The 17,224-nt window shown below is 40.6% G+C and overlaps 1 protein-coding gene across 1 annotated transcript in view; it reads left to right on the top strand.

The window, feature by feature from the left end:
- The window catches only part of LOC126187303 (nucleolar protein 58), a 75,676-nt gene extending 70,923 nt beyond the window's left edge, over positions 1-4,753 (top strand). The window contains exon 12 of the mRNA XM_049928296.1: positions 3,887-4,753. Coding sequence (XP_049784253.1) covers positions 3,887-4,155 — 269 coding nt within the window. The 3' untranslated portion in view covers positions 4,156-4,753. The remainder of the gene's footprint in view (positions 1-3,886) is intronic.
- The last annotated feature ends 12,471 nt before the right edge of the window (positions 4,754-17,224 follow it).

Genomic DNA, 17,224 nt, shown 5'->3' on the forward strand with positions numbered 1-17,224 from the left:
TTTGGTATGTTGCACCTCACTCCTCTAAAATAATTATAATCTACATTTCTAATTTCCAACCTGCTGTGTTTGTTTCTTTCTAACTTTGTATATGTTTTTACATTATTTCTTACTAGTCATGAACACATGAAATTTGAAAGTGAACTTGGACATCCACATCCAGTACAATTTGTTTCCTAAAATGTCATTTTTAGGTTCAGTTGGTCCTTACTAAGTCCATTCTTATCCCCTGCCCACCTCCTCCTTTTGGAAGAATATCTTAGGTATATTAAGGACAAATGTGTTATTCTCCTCTACAAATTCTATTTGCTTCCAACATTTCTGATGTCATATCTAAAGTTTGCCAGTGAATAGTCTAATTTTGTTGTTCTCATTTTGCATTAAAAAATCATCCAGCTATTAGATTAAAGCAGATACTAATGTTGACATAAATTTAGTCTTCCTCTGTAGTTAAATGGTCAGTGTCTCATGACTGCCAGATTCAGTTCTTAGTGCTGTTAGGCATCTTTTCTGTGTGGGAAGGCTTGAATTGATTGCAGTTCTTCCAGTGTTGCCATACCATTTGAAGAACGTTTTGAATGAGGAGTACCGTGTTGGAAACATGACAATCGCTGAGAAAGTAGTGTGGTGACCACATGCTTCCCCATACCACATCCTAATCATGCCATTGGTAGGAGATAACATGACACAAGTCAATGTCATGTTGTCTTCAATACCTGATTGTGAAGTTCGTTTGTAGCTTAAATTCTAGAATTAATTTGAGGGGGGGCTGATGGATTGGCAGTGAAATGTACCCAAGAGAGGAAGTTAATTACTAATTCAGATGGTACAGATAATAAAATACAACAATAACAATAACAGAAATTCCTGGAAGGCAAAAATGTAAAATAAGGGAAAGCCAACAACTTACCTGTAGAGGACTGGCATATGGCACACAGGAACACACAATAGAAGGCAGTTAACACTAGCTTTTGCACATCACACACAGTAACATCCTAACTTGTTTGCGTACACGTGTTTGAATGTTTATGGAATATAAGTTAGCTTAGATTTTTAATTAGACAAAGAATTGTCATTGACAATGTAAAGAAAGGAAATTTGGTTTTTGGCAAAAACTTCACAGGAATCTCAATAAGTGAGTTTAGCATTTAGTACCAACTGAAAACTTGTAGGTGGTAGCAGTTTTACAGAGTAAAATATTGGAATATCTGTCATTTATTTTTCACCCTAGTAGATGTAGAAAGTTTTATCTGCATCTGTTTTTTTGCCACATTTCATCTAGTCATTGGAGCCTTCTTAAGTCATGATTTCACTATTTTTCTGAGATGAGAAAATTGGCAGATCTGCCTTAATGCACCATAAATGCTAACGGACACATCTTTTAAATTTTCCAAATGATACTTGTAATACTCGAGCAGTGTTTTATCATGATAGTTATTGATTATAGAAGTAGTACATAAAATTAAGGAAACACAACCATTCACACAAGCTTTCGAGCACTAGCAATGGTACGTACATTCTCACACACAACTACACATACACCCAACACACACTTCACTGGCCATGGCAAGACTTGTGTCAAGTCTCGTCATGCTCATGAGACAGAGAGAGAGAGAGAGAGAGAGAGAGAGAGAGAGAGAGAGAGAGTGTGTATCTGCTGTTCCGAGGAAAAGAGCTACTGCTCAAAAACTAATGTGAATGCTAAAACTCTTTCTGTGCTTCGTGCACTGATCCACTATACATGAGTAGTTGATAATTTCCTGCAACAGGGGCATGTTTGCAGTGTTTGTGTACTATATTTGCCCAAATGTAAGCCGACCTTGAATGCAAGCCGCACCCCGTAAATGAGACCTGGGGGAAGAAAGTAAAATTTTCCCTCATTTCAAGCCATACATGAAAATCAAAAGAAATATTGCTCATCATATAATGGATAAACTATAAAGTGGCCCCACCTTTCAGAGATTTGTGGGGAGCATCATATATTTGTAGTAATAAATTTGGTGGCAAGCAATCTATGTATTCAAGACACCGATTTGTATCATCTCTGGTAGAGGTTAGACATGGTACTTTATTAGATTACTTTTTAACAATCTAAACAATATAATTTATCTACACAGAATGATTTCTAGCACAAGTAAACTGTACAGACTGTGGACTATAAGTATTGTCATCGCTTTGAGAAATATTCCTCCTGGTTCATCTCCTGTGTCTCTCAGATGTTCTTGTCCATCAAACAATTTAGGGCAGGGCTGCCTAGGACACAGTTGCCCATAATTAGGAACTATACGCAGGTGGGCTGTAAGCAAGTCTAGCCACACCTCATACCCAAAAACAGTTGGGATTTTTCATGCTGTGTTTATGGTCTGTGAAATGCTAGTATAAAGACCCTTACATCAACCTCTTTCACTGTCTAGGTGGCATTGCTTTATTTTTGCTGGGGGAAGAGGCTCACACAGGGTTATGATAGACCAAATAGATCTGTGATATGGAGAAACCCCTATTAATGTGGCAAACAACTATACAAATTTATGACATGTAACAGAACAAAAAGATGTCCTCAGCATGTACAAATAGTGCTTTTTGGAAATACCTTGGGCTTGGGTAATGTCTTGCATTTAAAAACAATTAATGGTGACAGTTTATGGCCATCAGCTGTACATGCAAGCATGACAGACTTTCCACCACCTGTGGACAGTGTCTTGATATCTTTGTACCCTTTTGCTTCTACTGTGTAATTTATTGGCATATCAAAATACACCAGAGTTTGGTCCACATTACCTGTCTGACCAAGAAGATAATTATTTCCATTGCATCATTTGATTATGAAATGCTGAAATTCAATGAGTTTTTCCTTGTAGTTTTCTGGCCACTTAACTGCAATTGAAGTGCACCTACAAATAGAAAATCCCCAGTGTTTCGTGAAATTGGAAACCCAATTGCAGCTTCCTTTGAAATTCGTGATATTTTGCTGTTGAGCAGCTTCATGTGCTTTAACTTGATAATTTCTGCACACACACACAGGTAAGCACTTCTGTCGCTGCTCCTAAGAAAAATCATTCAGCACTATTTCTGATGTGTAATAGTAGCCAAGTTTTGGCTCAGAAAATGTTTTTCTATTGCTGGAAGAAGCTAAAAGTATTTTCTTTTGCTGACTCCATAGTCTCACGTTATTCTCATCCATTTTCCTTACCACTGACCCACGGCATGATTTGAAGTTTTCTCAGTGAGCGAAATTGCTTCTCTTTTCATCTTTGAGGTGTAGTGAACATGCTTCATTATTGTAGACTAAAACAAAGGGTATCACAAGTTATTTGACAAAATATAACTACTTACAGCGTCTTCTGGCGGCTTTTTTAAAACTTAATTAGGCTTTTCCCCTGAATCTAAGCCACAGGTGCATATTTGGACCATCAAAATCAGAAAAAAAGATTGGCTTGGATTTGGGTATACAGAAGATATGTGTGCAAGGGCTGTGTTGCCGCTCCTTCACTTCATCCACCTATGGAACAATAACTTACTAACATTTTTGTGCACTATACATAGGCAACTTTGGCAGCACCCTGTGAAATATTCAATAAATTTAATAAATTTTAAAAGTTACCTGTTAGTTCAGAGAGAGAGAGAGAGAGAGAGAGAGAGAGAGAGAGAGAACGACCTTGATGTTTATCAGAACAACAATTTGTGTGTGTGTGTGTGTGTGTGTGTGTGTGTGTGTGTTTCTGTATTTGACTATAGTTTGTGTGGCATGATGAAATATGGCAGAAGATGCAATGAGGATGTAAGTCATTCAGAACATGGCAAGGGCAGCAAAGGAGTGCTTCATTGTCATTAATTACAACTTCCTCTGTATTAAAAAATAAATAAAAGTAACACTTTATTTTTACAGAATCGGGAAAGAAGAAAAAGAAGAAGAAATCACTTATTCTTGATGTCAGTGTAGAGGAAGAAGTAAGCACACCACAGGTAGAATCACATAGTGAGGAGAAAAAAAAGAAGAAGAAAAGGAAATCTGTGAGCTTTGAAGAATCAGCAGAGGGTTTGGAGTTTGAGGAACCTGTGGAAGACATTCCTGCCACTACAAGTGATCAGCCAGAAAGCAGTGAGAAGAAGAAGAAAAAGAAGAAGAAGAGGCAAGAAGAAGAACAAGAAGATTAGTGAAACTGGTCCAGGATTATCCTGTTCTTATACCTCCTGCTGTATATGGTGCTCATTTTACATTTTCTTCTGACAGGTGATATCCTTGTGCATAGACAAAATAGACAAGTGGTGGAAACTAAAGTGTGTCACTGTCACGATAATTGTGAGACTTCACTAGTTGTTCGACATATGAGGTGCATGTAAGGTTGTTTACAGGCACCCAAATTGTGCCATGCTTATGGCTTCCAGGATTTTCAGGAATGTGAATATTCACTTTCTCACCATAACTTATAATACTAGTTGGTGAATAAGCTTTTTCATCAATGATTGAAATGCTGTTAAGAGAATTCTTGCAGAAGGATTTAAGTTTAGTTATGTCCATAACTAAGACAAGTGACAAAGAACAGGAATCATGTCCGTGCACAATGCATATGACTGACTATCCACATTGCGGATGTTGGGTAGAAGTTGCTTATTTCTTCAGACAAGAAGGAAAATTTTGTATGAAAAGACAGTTTGTACAAAACTTGTAAAGTACTTGATATCCATTGTGTTCATAAATGAACTATTTTTACTGGATGTACAAACCTATAAATAAAGAAAATTTGTAAATTTACATGTTTCATTTCACAGTCAGAGTTTGCATTTGTTTTACGTCAATATAGGTATGTGAAACATTTTTCATAAAATTGAGTACCATTTCACAGTAGTAAAATGAGTTTACCAGTATCATTCCATTGCAAAACATTAATCTTGGAGGCAGCTGAATACTCTAGTCATTTTCTTGATCAGTTCTATGTCACCATGCTTTTTGATTCACGTCTTGTCATGATTGACTACCACGTGAAATGTTTTCAAATAACTGGAAATTATTTCCAAATGTACCTTTTCATATGTTTTGCAAAGTAAAACACAGCATTAGACAGTCATCCTGTAATGCACTTGTATTGCCAGAAATAAGTTCAGTAAGCAGTATTACACGGCTGAGAGCAAGGGGAAACTACGGCCGTAATTTTTCCCGAGGGCGTGCAGCTTTACTGTATGGATAAATGATGATGGCGTCCTCTTGGGTAAAATAGTCCCCCATTCGAATCTCCGGGCGGGGACTACTCAAGAGGACGTCGTTATCAAGAGAAAGAAAACTGGCGTTCTACGGATCGGAGCGTGGAATGTCAGATCTCTTAACCGGGCAGGTAGATTAGAAAATTTAAAAAGGGAAATGGATAGGTTAAAGTTAGATATAGTGGGAATTAGTGAAGTTCGGTGGCAGGAGGAACAAGACTTTTGGTCAGACGAATACAGGGTTATAAACACAAAATCAAATAGGGGTAATGCAGGAGTAGGTTTAATAATGAATAAAAAAATAGGAGTGCGGGTAAGCTACTACAAACAGCATAGTGAACGCATTATTGTAGCCAAGATAGACATGAAGCCCACGCCTACTACAGTAGTACAAGTTTATATGCCAACTAGCTCTGCAGATGAAGAAGAAATTGAAGAAATGTATGATGAGATAAAATAAATTATTCAGGTAGTGAAAGGAGACGAAAATTTAATAGTCATGGGTGACTGGAATTCAAGAGTAGGAAAACGGAGAGAATATGGTGAATATGGATTGGGGGTAAGAAATGAAAGAGGAAGCTGCCTGGTAGAGTTTTGCAGTAACTTAATCATAGCTAACACTTGGTTCAAGAATCATGAAAGAAGGTTGTATACATGGAAGAATCCTGGAGATACTAGAAGGTATCAGATAGATTATATAATGGTAAGACAGAGATTTAGGAACCAGGTTTTAAATTGTAAGACATTTCCAGGGGCAGATGTGGACTCTGACCACAATCTATTGGTTATGAACTGTAGATTAAAACTGAAGAAACTGCAGAAAGGTGGGAATTTAAGGAGATGGGACCTGGATAAACTAAAAGAACCAGAGGTTGTACAGAGTTTCAGGGAGAGCATAAGGGAACAATTGACAGGAATGGGGGAAAGAAGTACAGTAGAAGAAGAATGGGTAGCTCTGAGGGATGAAGTAGTGAAGGCAGCAGAGAATCAAGTAGGTAAAAAGACGAGGGCTAGTAGAACTCCTTGGGTAACAGAAGAAATATTGAACTTAATTGATGAAAGGAGAAAATATAAAAATGCAGTAAATGAAGCAGGCAAAAAGGAATACAGGCATTTCAAAAATGAGATCGACAGGAAGTGCAAAATGGCTAAGCAAGGATGGCTAGAGGACAAATGTAAGGATGTAGAGGCTCATATCACTAGGGGCAAGATAGAGACTGCCTATAGGAAAATTAAAGAGACCTTTGGAGAAGAGAGAACCACTTGTATGAATATTAAGAAGTCAGATGGAAATCCAGTTCTAAGCAACGAAGGGAAAGCAGAAATGTGGAAGGAGTATATACTGGGTCTATACAAGGGCGATGTACTTGAGGACAATATTATGGAAATGGAAGAGGATGTAGATGAAGATGAAATGGGAGATACGATACTGCGTAAAGAATTTGACAAAGCACTGAAAGACCTGACTCGAAACAAGGCCCCGGGAGTAGACAACATTCCATTAGAACTACTGATGCCCTTGGGAGAGCCAGTCCTGACAAAACTCTACCATCTGGTGAGCAAGATGTATGAGACAGGCGAAATACCCTCAGACTTTAAGAAGAATATAATAATTCTAATCCCAAAGAAAGTAGTTGTTGGCGGATGTGAAAATTACCAAACTATCAGTTTAATAAGTCACAGCTGCAAAATACTAACGCGAATTATTTACAGACGAATGGAAAAACTGGTAGAAGCCGACCTCGGGGAAGATCAGTTTGGATTCCGTAGAAATATTGGAACACGTGAGGCAATACTGACCTTACGACTTATCTTAGAAGAAAGATTAAGGAAGGGCAAACCTATGTTTCTAGCATTTGTAGACTTAGAGAAAGTGTTTGACTATGTTGACTGGAATACTCTCTTTCAAATTCTAAAGGTGGCAGAGGTAAAATACAGGGAGCGAAAGGCTGTTTACAATTTGTACAGAAATCAGATGGCAGTTATAAGAGTCGAGGGGCATGAAAGGGAAGCAGTGGTTGGGAAGGGAGTGAGACAGGGTCGTAGTCTCTCCCCGATGCTATTCAATCTGTATATTGAGCAAGCAGTAAAGGAAACAAAAGAAAAGTTCGAAGTAGGTATTAAAATCCATGGAGAAGAAAAAAAAACTGAGGTTCGCCGATGATATTGTAATTCTATTAGAGACAGCAAAGGACTTGGAAGAGCAGTTGAATGGAATGGACAGTGTGTTGAAAGGAGGATATAAGATGAACATCAACAAAAACAAAACAAGGATAATGGAATGTTGTCGAATTAAGTCGGGTGATGCTGAGGGAATTAGATTAGGAAATGAGGCACTTAAAGTAGTAAAGGAGTTTTGCTATTTGGGGAGCAAAATAACTGATGTTGGTTGAAGTAGAGAAGATATAAAATGTAGACTGACAATGGTAAGGACAGCGTTTCTGAAGAAGAGAAATTTGTTAACATAGAGTATAGATTTAAGTGTCAGGAAGTCGTTTCTGAAAGTATTTGTATGGAGTGTAGCCATGTATGGAAGTGAAACCTTGCCGATAAATAGTTTGGACAAGAAGAGAATAGAAGCTTTCGAAATGTGGTGCTACAGAAGAATGCTGAAGATTAGATGGGTAGATCACATAACTTATGATGAAGTATTGAATAGAATTGGGGAGAAGAGGAGTATGTGGCACAACTTGACAAAAAGAAGGGACTGGTTAGTAGGACATGTTCTGAGGCATCAAGGGATCACAAATTTAGCATTGGAGGGCAGCATGGAGGGTAAAAATCGTAGAGGGAGACCAAGAGATGAATACACTAAGCAGATTCAGAAGGATGTGGGTTGCAGTAAGTACTGGGAGATGAAGCAGCTTGCACAGGATAGGGTAGCATGGAGAGCTGCATCATACCCGTCTCAGGACTGAAGAGCACAACAACAAGCAGTATTACATTAAAGAGTAATACTGTTGTGGAGATATGCATTTTACCTCAAATTATAGATAAATCTCTGACCTCAATTTGTCCTCAAAAGTTTTATTCTGCGACATTGACAAGGCCTTTGGGTGTGTATGTCATGCAGTTCTATAACGAAAAGCAAAATGTTATGGTATTCAAGACATTCCTGTTGCCTGGTTAGACATATTGTAACAGAAAGCAGTAGTGCCGCATATAAAAAGGCTAGCCGCCATAGTGTTGAGAGACTGATGGCAGTGATGGAGCAGTTGGTAATATATGGTTTAAGCTGGAGTTATGATGCTGTGAGATTGTAGTGCAGTGCTGCATAACCGTGAGGGGACTTAGATTCATTTCCACGTAGTCAACGCTTAGTCTGGTGTGCCCGCCTCTGCTATATTGGGACTTAGACTCAGGGAGCTATGAGAAGTTACACTACTAAGAAGGCAGTTAGTAGACTTCGTTACAAAATGGATGTGCCAGGGGTGCTTTCAGTGTGCATATCCTCAGGCAATGATTTATGATTGCATTCAATGTACCCTAAGATCCCAGCCGAGTTCTGTATTCTAATTCACCCTACAGCCCTCTTTTCGGTGGAGCAAGTATACAGAAGGCAGCCCATGACCACGAGACCTCCTGCCAAGTAATTTCTATGATGCACATTCTTGCAGTCTTTCCACTCCTTCTCAGGACTTATCAGTGGGACACGACAAGAGGAGAAAACTATTTGGTGCCAGGTGTGGCGTAGGGGTGGATAATCGGCAGAAATAGAGTACAGTAACAGGCAAAGGGGGCGTCAAGTAGCACCAGCACAGAACCAGTGGGTAGATGCACCATGTCTATGCAGAAGGTCATCGCCTCGTGCCAGCGTAAAGCCAGAGAGTAGACGCACCGCGTCTACGCAGTGGGTCGTAGCATCGTGCCAACTCTGAGCCAGAGGGTAGACGCACCGCATCTATGCAGAGGATTGTTGCATCGTGCCAACGCAGAGCCAAAGGGTAGATGCACCGCGTCTACGCTGAGGGTCGTTGCATCGTGCCAACGCAGAGCCAGAGGGTAGACGAACCGCATCTACGCAGAGGGTCGTCGCTTCACCCCAACGCAGCACTAGTGTCACATCGCACCATCACGGAATCGGAGGGTCGCAGGTCCGTGCCACCGCAGAAGCTGACCCATCTCATGCCGCACTCGTTGCAGGCAGGTCCATGCGCTGCCATCGAGAGCACCGAGTTTGCTGTACAGGTTTCTTAACAAGGTTAGCGAAAATGTGAAACGCTGGCGCAGTAGACTCAGGTGGGAGTATGCAAGTAAACCCCAGTTAGAACAGATTATATTTAAGTTATATTGAAGCCACCAAGTTAGTACCACATAAATTTGAGGGGGGGCAGAGAAAAACTGTCCGAATTCATAGATAATTGTGATAACGCTTACAACTTGGTGGATCCTAGTTATAAGCAAGTATTTTTAAAGTTTATTATTCGCCAAATAACGGGCTTTGCCCACAGTAAGCTATTAGTTAAGAGATCACACAGAAACTTGGTCTGACATGAGGGCAATTTTGTTAGAAAATTATGAAAGTAAACGCACTATTGATTACTATGCCTGCATCATGTTGAGTAGTAGGCAAGAAAAGGGGGAAAGTGTGGCTCAGCGGGGCTCTCGCGAGGTTTCCATGCAATTCCATTTTCGAGAAGCAATGAAGAGGGTCATGGATAATGAAGAAATTGTGGGATGCAATGCGTTGATAGGGAAATTAGGACGAGCCTTGTTTTTACATGGGTTGTATGATGAGCGGATAAAGACAGTAATACGGGCCCAAGGTGAACGGATCACCTTGTCCGAAGCTATTGATTTAGCAGCTACCAAGGAGTGTGCAATAACGTCGGAAAGATAAGCGCCACATAAGAACTGTAGCCCGGCCGGAGAAAAATAGTAGTGCGAAATGTTTTAACTGCGGGAAAGAGGGTTACATATCGCGTGAGTGCAGGAAAAAGTGTAGACAGATACTGTAAAGGAGATTCCCCACAAGACAGAACATAGTCGGCTGCCCGTGAAAGAAATAGATGTTCGTGAATTCAAAGGGACTGGATAGCGGGCACAGTGTCCCCCACCAGTACGATGTATGGCATGTAATGTAATGGGGCACTTGCCCCCGTGTACTAGAGCAAAGCCAGTGACATCTTCACGTGTCACCAAACGGTACACTATGCTCGTCATTGTTGCAAAAGTAAGTGGGCTAACATACGTAGGAAAAATGTGCAGGGAAACGAGCAGCAGGTGTAATGCCACAGTAAGAGGTGCTGACTGCAGGGGGAAAAATGATTACATATGCGTACAGAGCAAGGATGTGAAAGGCTCTGAAACAAAGTTATTGATAGCTAGTGGTGCCCATATTAACCTTATACAGTCCAAGGTTCTGAAGGAAAACGTGAAGTGGGATCCTAGAAGAGCGGTAACGATAAAAAGTATCGTAAACGAAGAGGTCAGGACAGAGGGTCCTGTGTCAGTACGTTTAAGCAACGGTGAGGGAAGCAACTGGATCACGCAGTTCCAAGTAGTGAATGAGTGTATTGATTTGCCATTTGATGAGTTACTGAGGCGGGAGTTCCTGGACAAAAATAAAGTCGTGTTGGATTATGGCCACAGAAGAATGCAGGTACGAGGTGAATGGGTAGAGTTACGAGAAGAATGCAAAGAAGCAACCGTCAGTAGATTAACTGTACAAAATGACAGAAATGGGAAGACTCCACGAGCAAGTTACGCAGCTGTAACGAGGTTTAGAAAGATGCTGGCCAATATAGAGGCCCATTCCACGTAGATAATGAGGGTATTGGTCAAGACAAATACACGGCAAGGTGCGTCAGCTGGCCGCCACCTGCGCCGTCCCAAGAGGGTTATACGAAACCAAAGGAAAATGAAACTATGCGAAGTTAATGGCCACCCCGAAGAATGAAGACTCAATGTAAGGTCACAATGAGTAGGAGCAACATGTCTTCAGCCCCAGAGGACTCATAAGAAATAAGAATCGGGGCGTGAAAAGAAAGATTTATAAAAGTTCGCGTGACACGAAAACTAGGGAGAGAATCGGTAATTCGGAAACTAGAGATTAGACAAGGGGTCCATATACCAGAAGTGACTATCCGAGACAGGATGTGCATAACAAATGTGGTGAACACCAGGGAACAAGAGGTCCGTTTTAATGCGCCGGAGATATTAGCGGTCTATGTTCACGGACCTAACCGAATTGCACGCCCTGCCATCGCTCAGTCCGGTCGCACATGCGCGGTGGTTGGCCTTAGCTTCACGTCGCAGCCGCCGGAGGTTCATGGCATTATCTCTGGCTGAAGACGTTGCACCATTCAATAGTTCTTACCTGCAGCTCCCTCTATGCTCACAAGATATAATGGGAGCACAGACCTGACGCCACAGCCACTTGCTCTTGCTCGCTAGCTGTGTTACTGTATAGATCTTATATGACAACCTTGGGCTTAGAATTTAGTTACAATTTGTATTGCACCATGGATTTGTGAATTATATTGTGAACTTAATTATGTAGCTACTTGATTTGAGAGCAATAGACAGTGCCTGCTTCCGTGTGGAGAATAAAGATAAGTAATCTTTCTGATCGCTGGCGCCTTACTTTGAGACTAATCTTTTCTTGACTATCAGATCTTGTGTCACACCCTGGTCACGTCCTGCTACCAATTACAACTTATGTTTGCCACTCCAGGCAGACATAAAAAGCGGAACGAATTCTGCCACCGAGCAGTTGTAAAATTCGGTGTGCACTGCAGGGAAAGAAAGACGGGAGAAAACCATGGCAGAGCTTGTTGAAAGAAAACATGTGTATAGAGCACTTAAACCAAGAAGAGCAAGAAGCCATACAAGAGTTGTGTTTGGTGTATAGTGATGTCTTTCATTTACCGGGAGACGTGCTCACCTACACCACTGTAGTGAAGCACCAGATTCACTAGTACCTGAAGCAGAAGGGACGGTCATAATCAGAGGCCTTACTGAATCCCTCAAGCACAGCAGGAAGCACTGAAAAAGGAAATAGATGGCATGCTGGGTGAAGGCATAATATCACCGAGTACCAGTCCATTTAACTTCCCTCTGTTACTACTACTGAAGAAGCTTGATGCCAGCGGCACACAAAAGTGGACAGTGGTTATCGATTATCGGAAATTAAATGATATGTCATTGAATATGGTCTACCCATTACCCAGAATTGATGAAACACTAGATAGCCTAGGGAAGGCAAAGTATTTCTCAACCCTAGATCTCGCAAAAGGGTACTATCAAGTCCTGATAGATGAACGGGATCGAAAAAAGACGACATTTAGCACACCGAACACAATAGGATGGCGATGGGCCTGAAGATGGCTCCATCCACATTTCAACGGTTAATGAATACCGTACTGATGGGTGTACAGGGAAATAAAGTGTTCATTTACCTAGATGACATTGTCGTTGTAGGCCATAATGTGTGACTTGAGGAAGTATTTGATTGCTTATGGAAAGCAAACATAAAATTGCTAGTCGACAAATGTGAATTCCTAAGGATGGAAGATATGTTTTTGGGGCAGGTTTTGACAGCGGAAGGTCTGAAAACAGATCCCACTAAAGTAGCAGCAATGAAGTATCCGCAACAAAGGACAACTGCTGACTTAAAAAGTTATCTGGGTATGATCGGATACTACCGAAGATGTTTGAGCAAAATTGCAAAACCCCTACATGAACTATTAAAGAAAGGAGTTCCGTATGTTTGGGCGGAAGTGCAGGAAGAGGCGTTTCAAACATTGAAAGAGAAGTTAACCAAGTCACCGATACTACAGTATCCAGACTTCACTAAAGAGTTTTTATTAACGACTGATGCCAGTAACTACGCGTTAGGGGTTTATTTGAGTCAAGGTCGAATGGGAAAGGATTTACCAATTGCATACATATCACATACTCTCAACAAGGCAGAGTTGAATTACAGTACAATAGAGCGAGAGTTGCTTGCCATAGTATGGGCAGTTAAGTACTTCCGACCGTATCTCTTTGGAAGGAAGTTCAAGATACTCACGGACCATAAACCACTGATATGGTTAGGTAGCATTACGGATCCATCATCTAGATTAATGAAGCTTTGGTTAAAGTTGGAAGAATACAATTACCAAATCATATATAAGGAAGGAAAGCAAAATTGCGTGGCTGACACACTACCATGCATTCGGAGTGTACTAGACAGCGACAAACAAACACAGCAGGTTACAAAGTGGGGCACAAATGAGACCGACAGGCACGAAGATAAACGAGGGGACGCCGCAACTAAAACTGCAATCAAGGACTTGAATAGCGATGAGATAATGGAGACAGCAGCGACAGCTGAGATAGCAGACGCCAAAGAGACAGCTGACACGACTGAGATAAGCGGAGGCAGTAACACATCCCAGATAAACAAAGATGATGATCTGAGTGCAGAGGATAAATTGGCAATTCTAAAGCAGATGCACATATCTCCCATAGGAGGCCATCAAGGAATGGGAAGAACGTATGAACGAATAAAACATGGCCGGGTATGAAAGCTGACATAGAGAAGTTCATCAGGACATGCGAAAGTTGCCAAAAGAACAAGATCACACAAGCTAAGACTAAGCAACCACTAGAGCTAACTCACCCCAGAATTTATATTTGAGCACTGTGATATTGATGTAGTAGGTCCATTACCCATTACTCAGTCTGGACACAAATATATTTTGACATTTCAAGACTCTCTCACAAAGTTTGTAATAGCTGAACCAATAGCTTGGCAAGACGCTGATACGGTTGCATGAAAATTGGTGGAAGGCGTTATTTTAAAATTTGGGATCCCGACGGCCCTGTTGAGTGACATGGGAAGCAATTTCATAGGCGATACCATGAAACGAGTCTGCAAATTACTGAGAATAGAGAAAATACAAATGGCAGCGTGACACTATGTATTTCGGGACCAGACAGATTGGTTGCATTCGCATGTTTTGTGTACAGTACTACTCCTCATAGTACCACGGGATACACACCATTCGAATTGTTCTTCGGCAGGAAGTGCAATTTGCCAGTATGGCTACAAAGGACACCAGCAAATGTAATCTACAATTATGACAATTACGTGACGGAGATTCGACAGTGACTACAAATGTTACACCAAGATGCCCATGAGGCAACACAAGTGAGCAAAGAAAGAAACAAGAATAACTACGACAAAACTCAAAACCTGAAGGAATTTAAAAGAAATGATCTCGTATTACTGTATGATGAGAGTGTCGAGGACGATCGAAGAAATTAGATAGCCAATGGTGAGGGCCATTTACTGTGGTTGATGTCCAAGAACCTAATGTAGTAATTAGGCTAAAAGGGAAGAAATGTATAAAAGTGCATGCTAATAGGCTGAAGGAATTTTACTGAACTGAAATGTGGACATTGTATCAGAAGACGTGATGTGAAAGTAAGAACGACCACAGGCGATAAAGGAGCAGAAGAGTGACAAATACGTTTCTGTTACAGATGCCAAGGATGAAAACACTGTGGGTGACAGCAATAGTCGGGAGTATCTTGTAGATCAGTCTCGCGGGATGAGAAGCGCCAGTGCCAGATGTACGAGTGCAAAAGTTCCAGTGAGCACCGGGGATTTACTATGACAACCAGGGCAGCATGAGTTTGTACTGCACAACATGGAGAGTGGTGAGCTATTTTAACCTCAAGGAACTTCATGACAAATCTGTGGACACACAAGTGGTTGCCAGTAGAGTGGTAACACATTGCATGGGTAAGCTGAATCAGGCCAAGTTAAGCACCGGAGAGTGCGAGAATGTACAGCAAACTGTGAAATGGCATGTGAATAAAATTTCTGGATGGAAAGAGTTGATTGATCAATTGACTAGGCATGAATGACCAAGGGTCCAAAGAGGAATATTAAATTTTACAGGGAAGCCAAGTAAGGTATTTTTTGGCACGTTAGATGAAGATGATGCGGCATTCTTCAAAGCCAAAATACACGTACTTGAGGAACAGTAGACAGAGCTGTTACAATTGTCCAAAGAACAACTGACCATTGTGAGAGCGTCACTGACAGGGGTGAATCAAACACTTGACGCGGTAACTAAGAATACTCAGATAATTGCAGAAGGAATGAGAAAACTAGGTATGCATGTAGAGGATTATGAGAATAGCACTACTAGGAAGGTACAACATGCCCTGATTCTCTTAACTATTACAGAGCAAATAACGCAGATTACTGGTATGTTCAATGAACTCAAAAGGGAATACAACTTATTAGTCTCTGCAATAGTGAATGCGCAGAAAGGTCTATTAGAACCACACTTGATTAACCCTGTACAGGTGGTCAAGTATTTAGAACTGGTACAAGAAGATTTAAGAGACAAAAAGTTCCCTGTTGAACTCACGAAGGAGCAAGGGTATCTGTTACTTCGTATAATAGATATAGATGTAGTTCTTGCTGGCACTATGGTAAGTTATGTGTTAAATGTACCTTTAATGGATAGTAACGTATATACATTATATAGAATATGGCCATTACCCGCTGACTATGATCAGGCAAAGAAGCTGTTCGCTTATATAGAGCCTGAGAAAAACTACTTGCTGATTGATGATGCGAAACGACAGTACACGCTTCTGTCCCGGGACCAGTTACACTGTAAAACGGTCATGCTGAGAAGTCAGATTTGCAAGCAGAGGTTTGTTTTGATGTCCACCTATGACCACGAGCAATGTGAAGCTCGTATGCTGCAGCCTATAAGAGAAGTTCCAAAAGATTGCAATCAAAAGTATATCATATTGAATGAAAGTATTTGGACGCAAATACAAGACAGTGAATGGCTGTATGTCGCACCCAAGGACGAGGGTTTAACAATATTGTACAATGAGTTACCACCTAATGAGCTTATCATAAGAGGTACTGGTAAATTAACATTTACAAGCCAGTGCAAAGGGTATGGTGCGCAAGTCATGCTATAAGCTGACCATGTAATTAGTACTAATGTAAGCAAGAATGACATAGTACCTATGTTAAGTTTAGATATAGACTGTTGTATGATAAATGAGGAGAAGCAGGAGGTCACAAAAATACCTGTATCGCTACCCTTAGAACATATTGTAAGACACTTAGCTGACCTAAAGATAGCAAGTCACAAAACAGATGAACTACAAAATGAAATAGAATACCAGCAAATAACGACCTTCTGAGGATGGTCACAAAGTATGTATTCCCTGTGGGGATACACAGGTTCAGTACCCCTAGTTGTAATTATTATAATATGTTGCTCATGTATCTATTGTAAGTGTTGTCGAGGGTGTGGCAGAAGATTGTGTGAAGTAGGAGGAAATTGTTGTGCTAAAGTGCGTGTGACAAATACGGAGGTAACAGATAGCCGCTGTGAAAGAAGTGTCCGATACACTCCTTCCCGCCATTCTGTACAGTGTGGAGAGGAGGAAGATGGTGGAGAGTATGAATTAAAGTATACACGAAGTACTCCTCTCCCCGATCGAGTGCAGTGGAGAGAGCAAAGTCAAACGCCACAACTCACAGAACAAATCGAATCACTTGCAAATACAGTGGAGTTGTTGGTACCCAAAACAGATACGAGATGAAAATACAACTTAAAAATTATGTACAAGCGTAATTTGAAGCTGAATGACAAACTATGTTGTATAATATTTTATGTAACCTTTTTCCTTTTCTTTTGTGTTGTGTTGCAAACTATGTGTATGAAATTTTAAAGTGATTATATATTGAAAAAGAGGTCTGTACTATGTGTAATATTATGTGAAATCTTGGTAATATTAGGTAAAGCTCTGGACTTCGAATTGTGTTATCCAAAACTTTGTATTGTTGTGTGAACTATGAACAATGAAAAGAGTGATATAGAAGTGGAATGTGGAAGTTTCCACGACAAGTATGTGTGGACAACAAACAACCAAATGTCAGTTGTCTTACATTTTGCTTTCTATTTTTATGACAATGTACTTGTATTAGAGTTTATGATGTGAAACCATGTTTTAAAATAAAATCTGGCAAGTTTCACTGGCACCACATGTA

The sequence above is a fragment of the Schistocerca cancellata genome, chromosome 5 (assembly GCF_023864275.1).
Source record: "Schistocerca cancellata isolate TAMUIC-IGC-003103 chromosome 5, iqSchCanc2.1, whole genome shotgun sequence".
Lineage (NCBI taxonomy): Eukaryota > Metazoa > Arthropoda > Insecta > Orthoptera > Acrididae > Schistocerca > Schistocerca cancellata.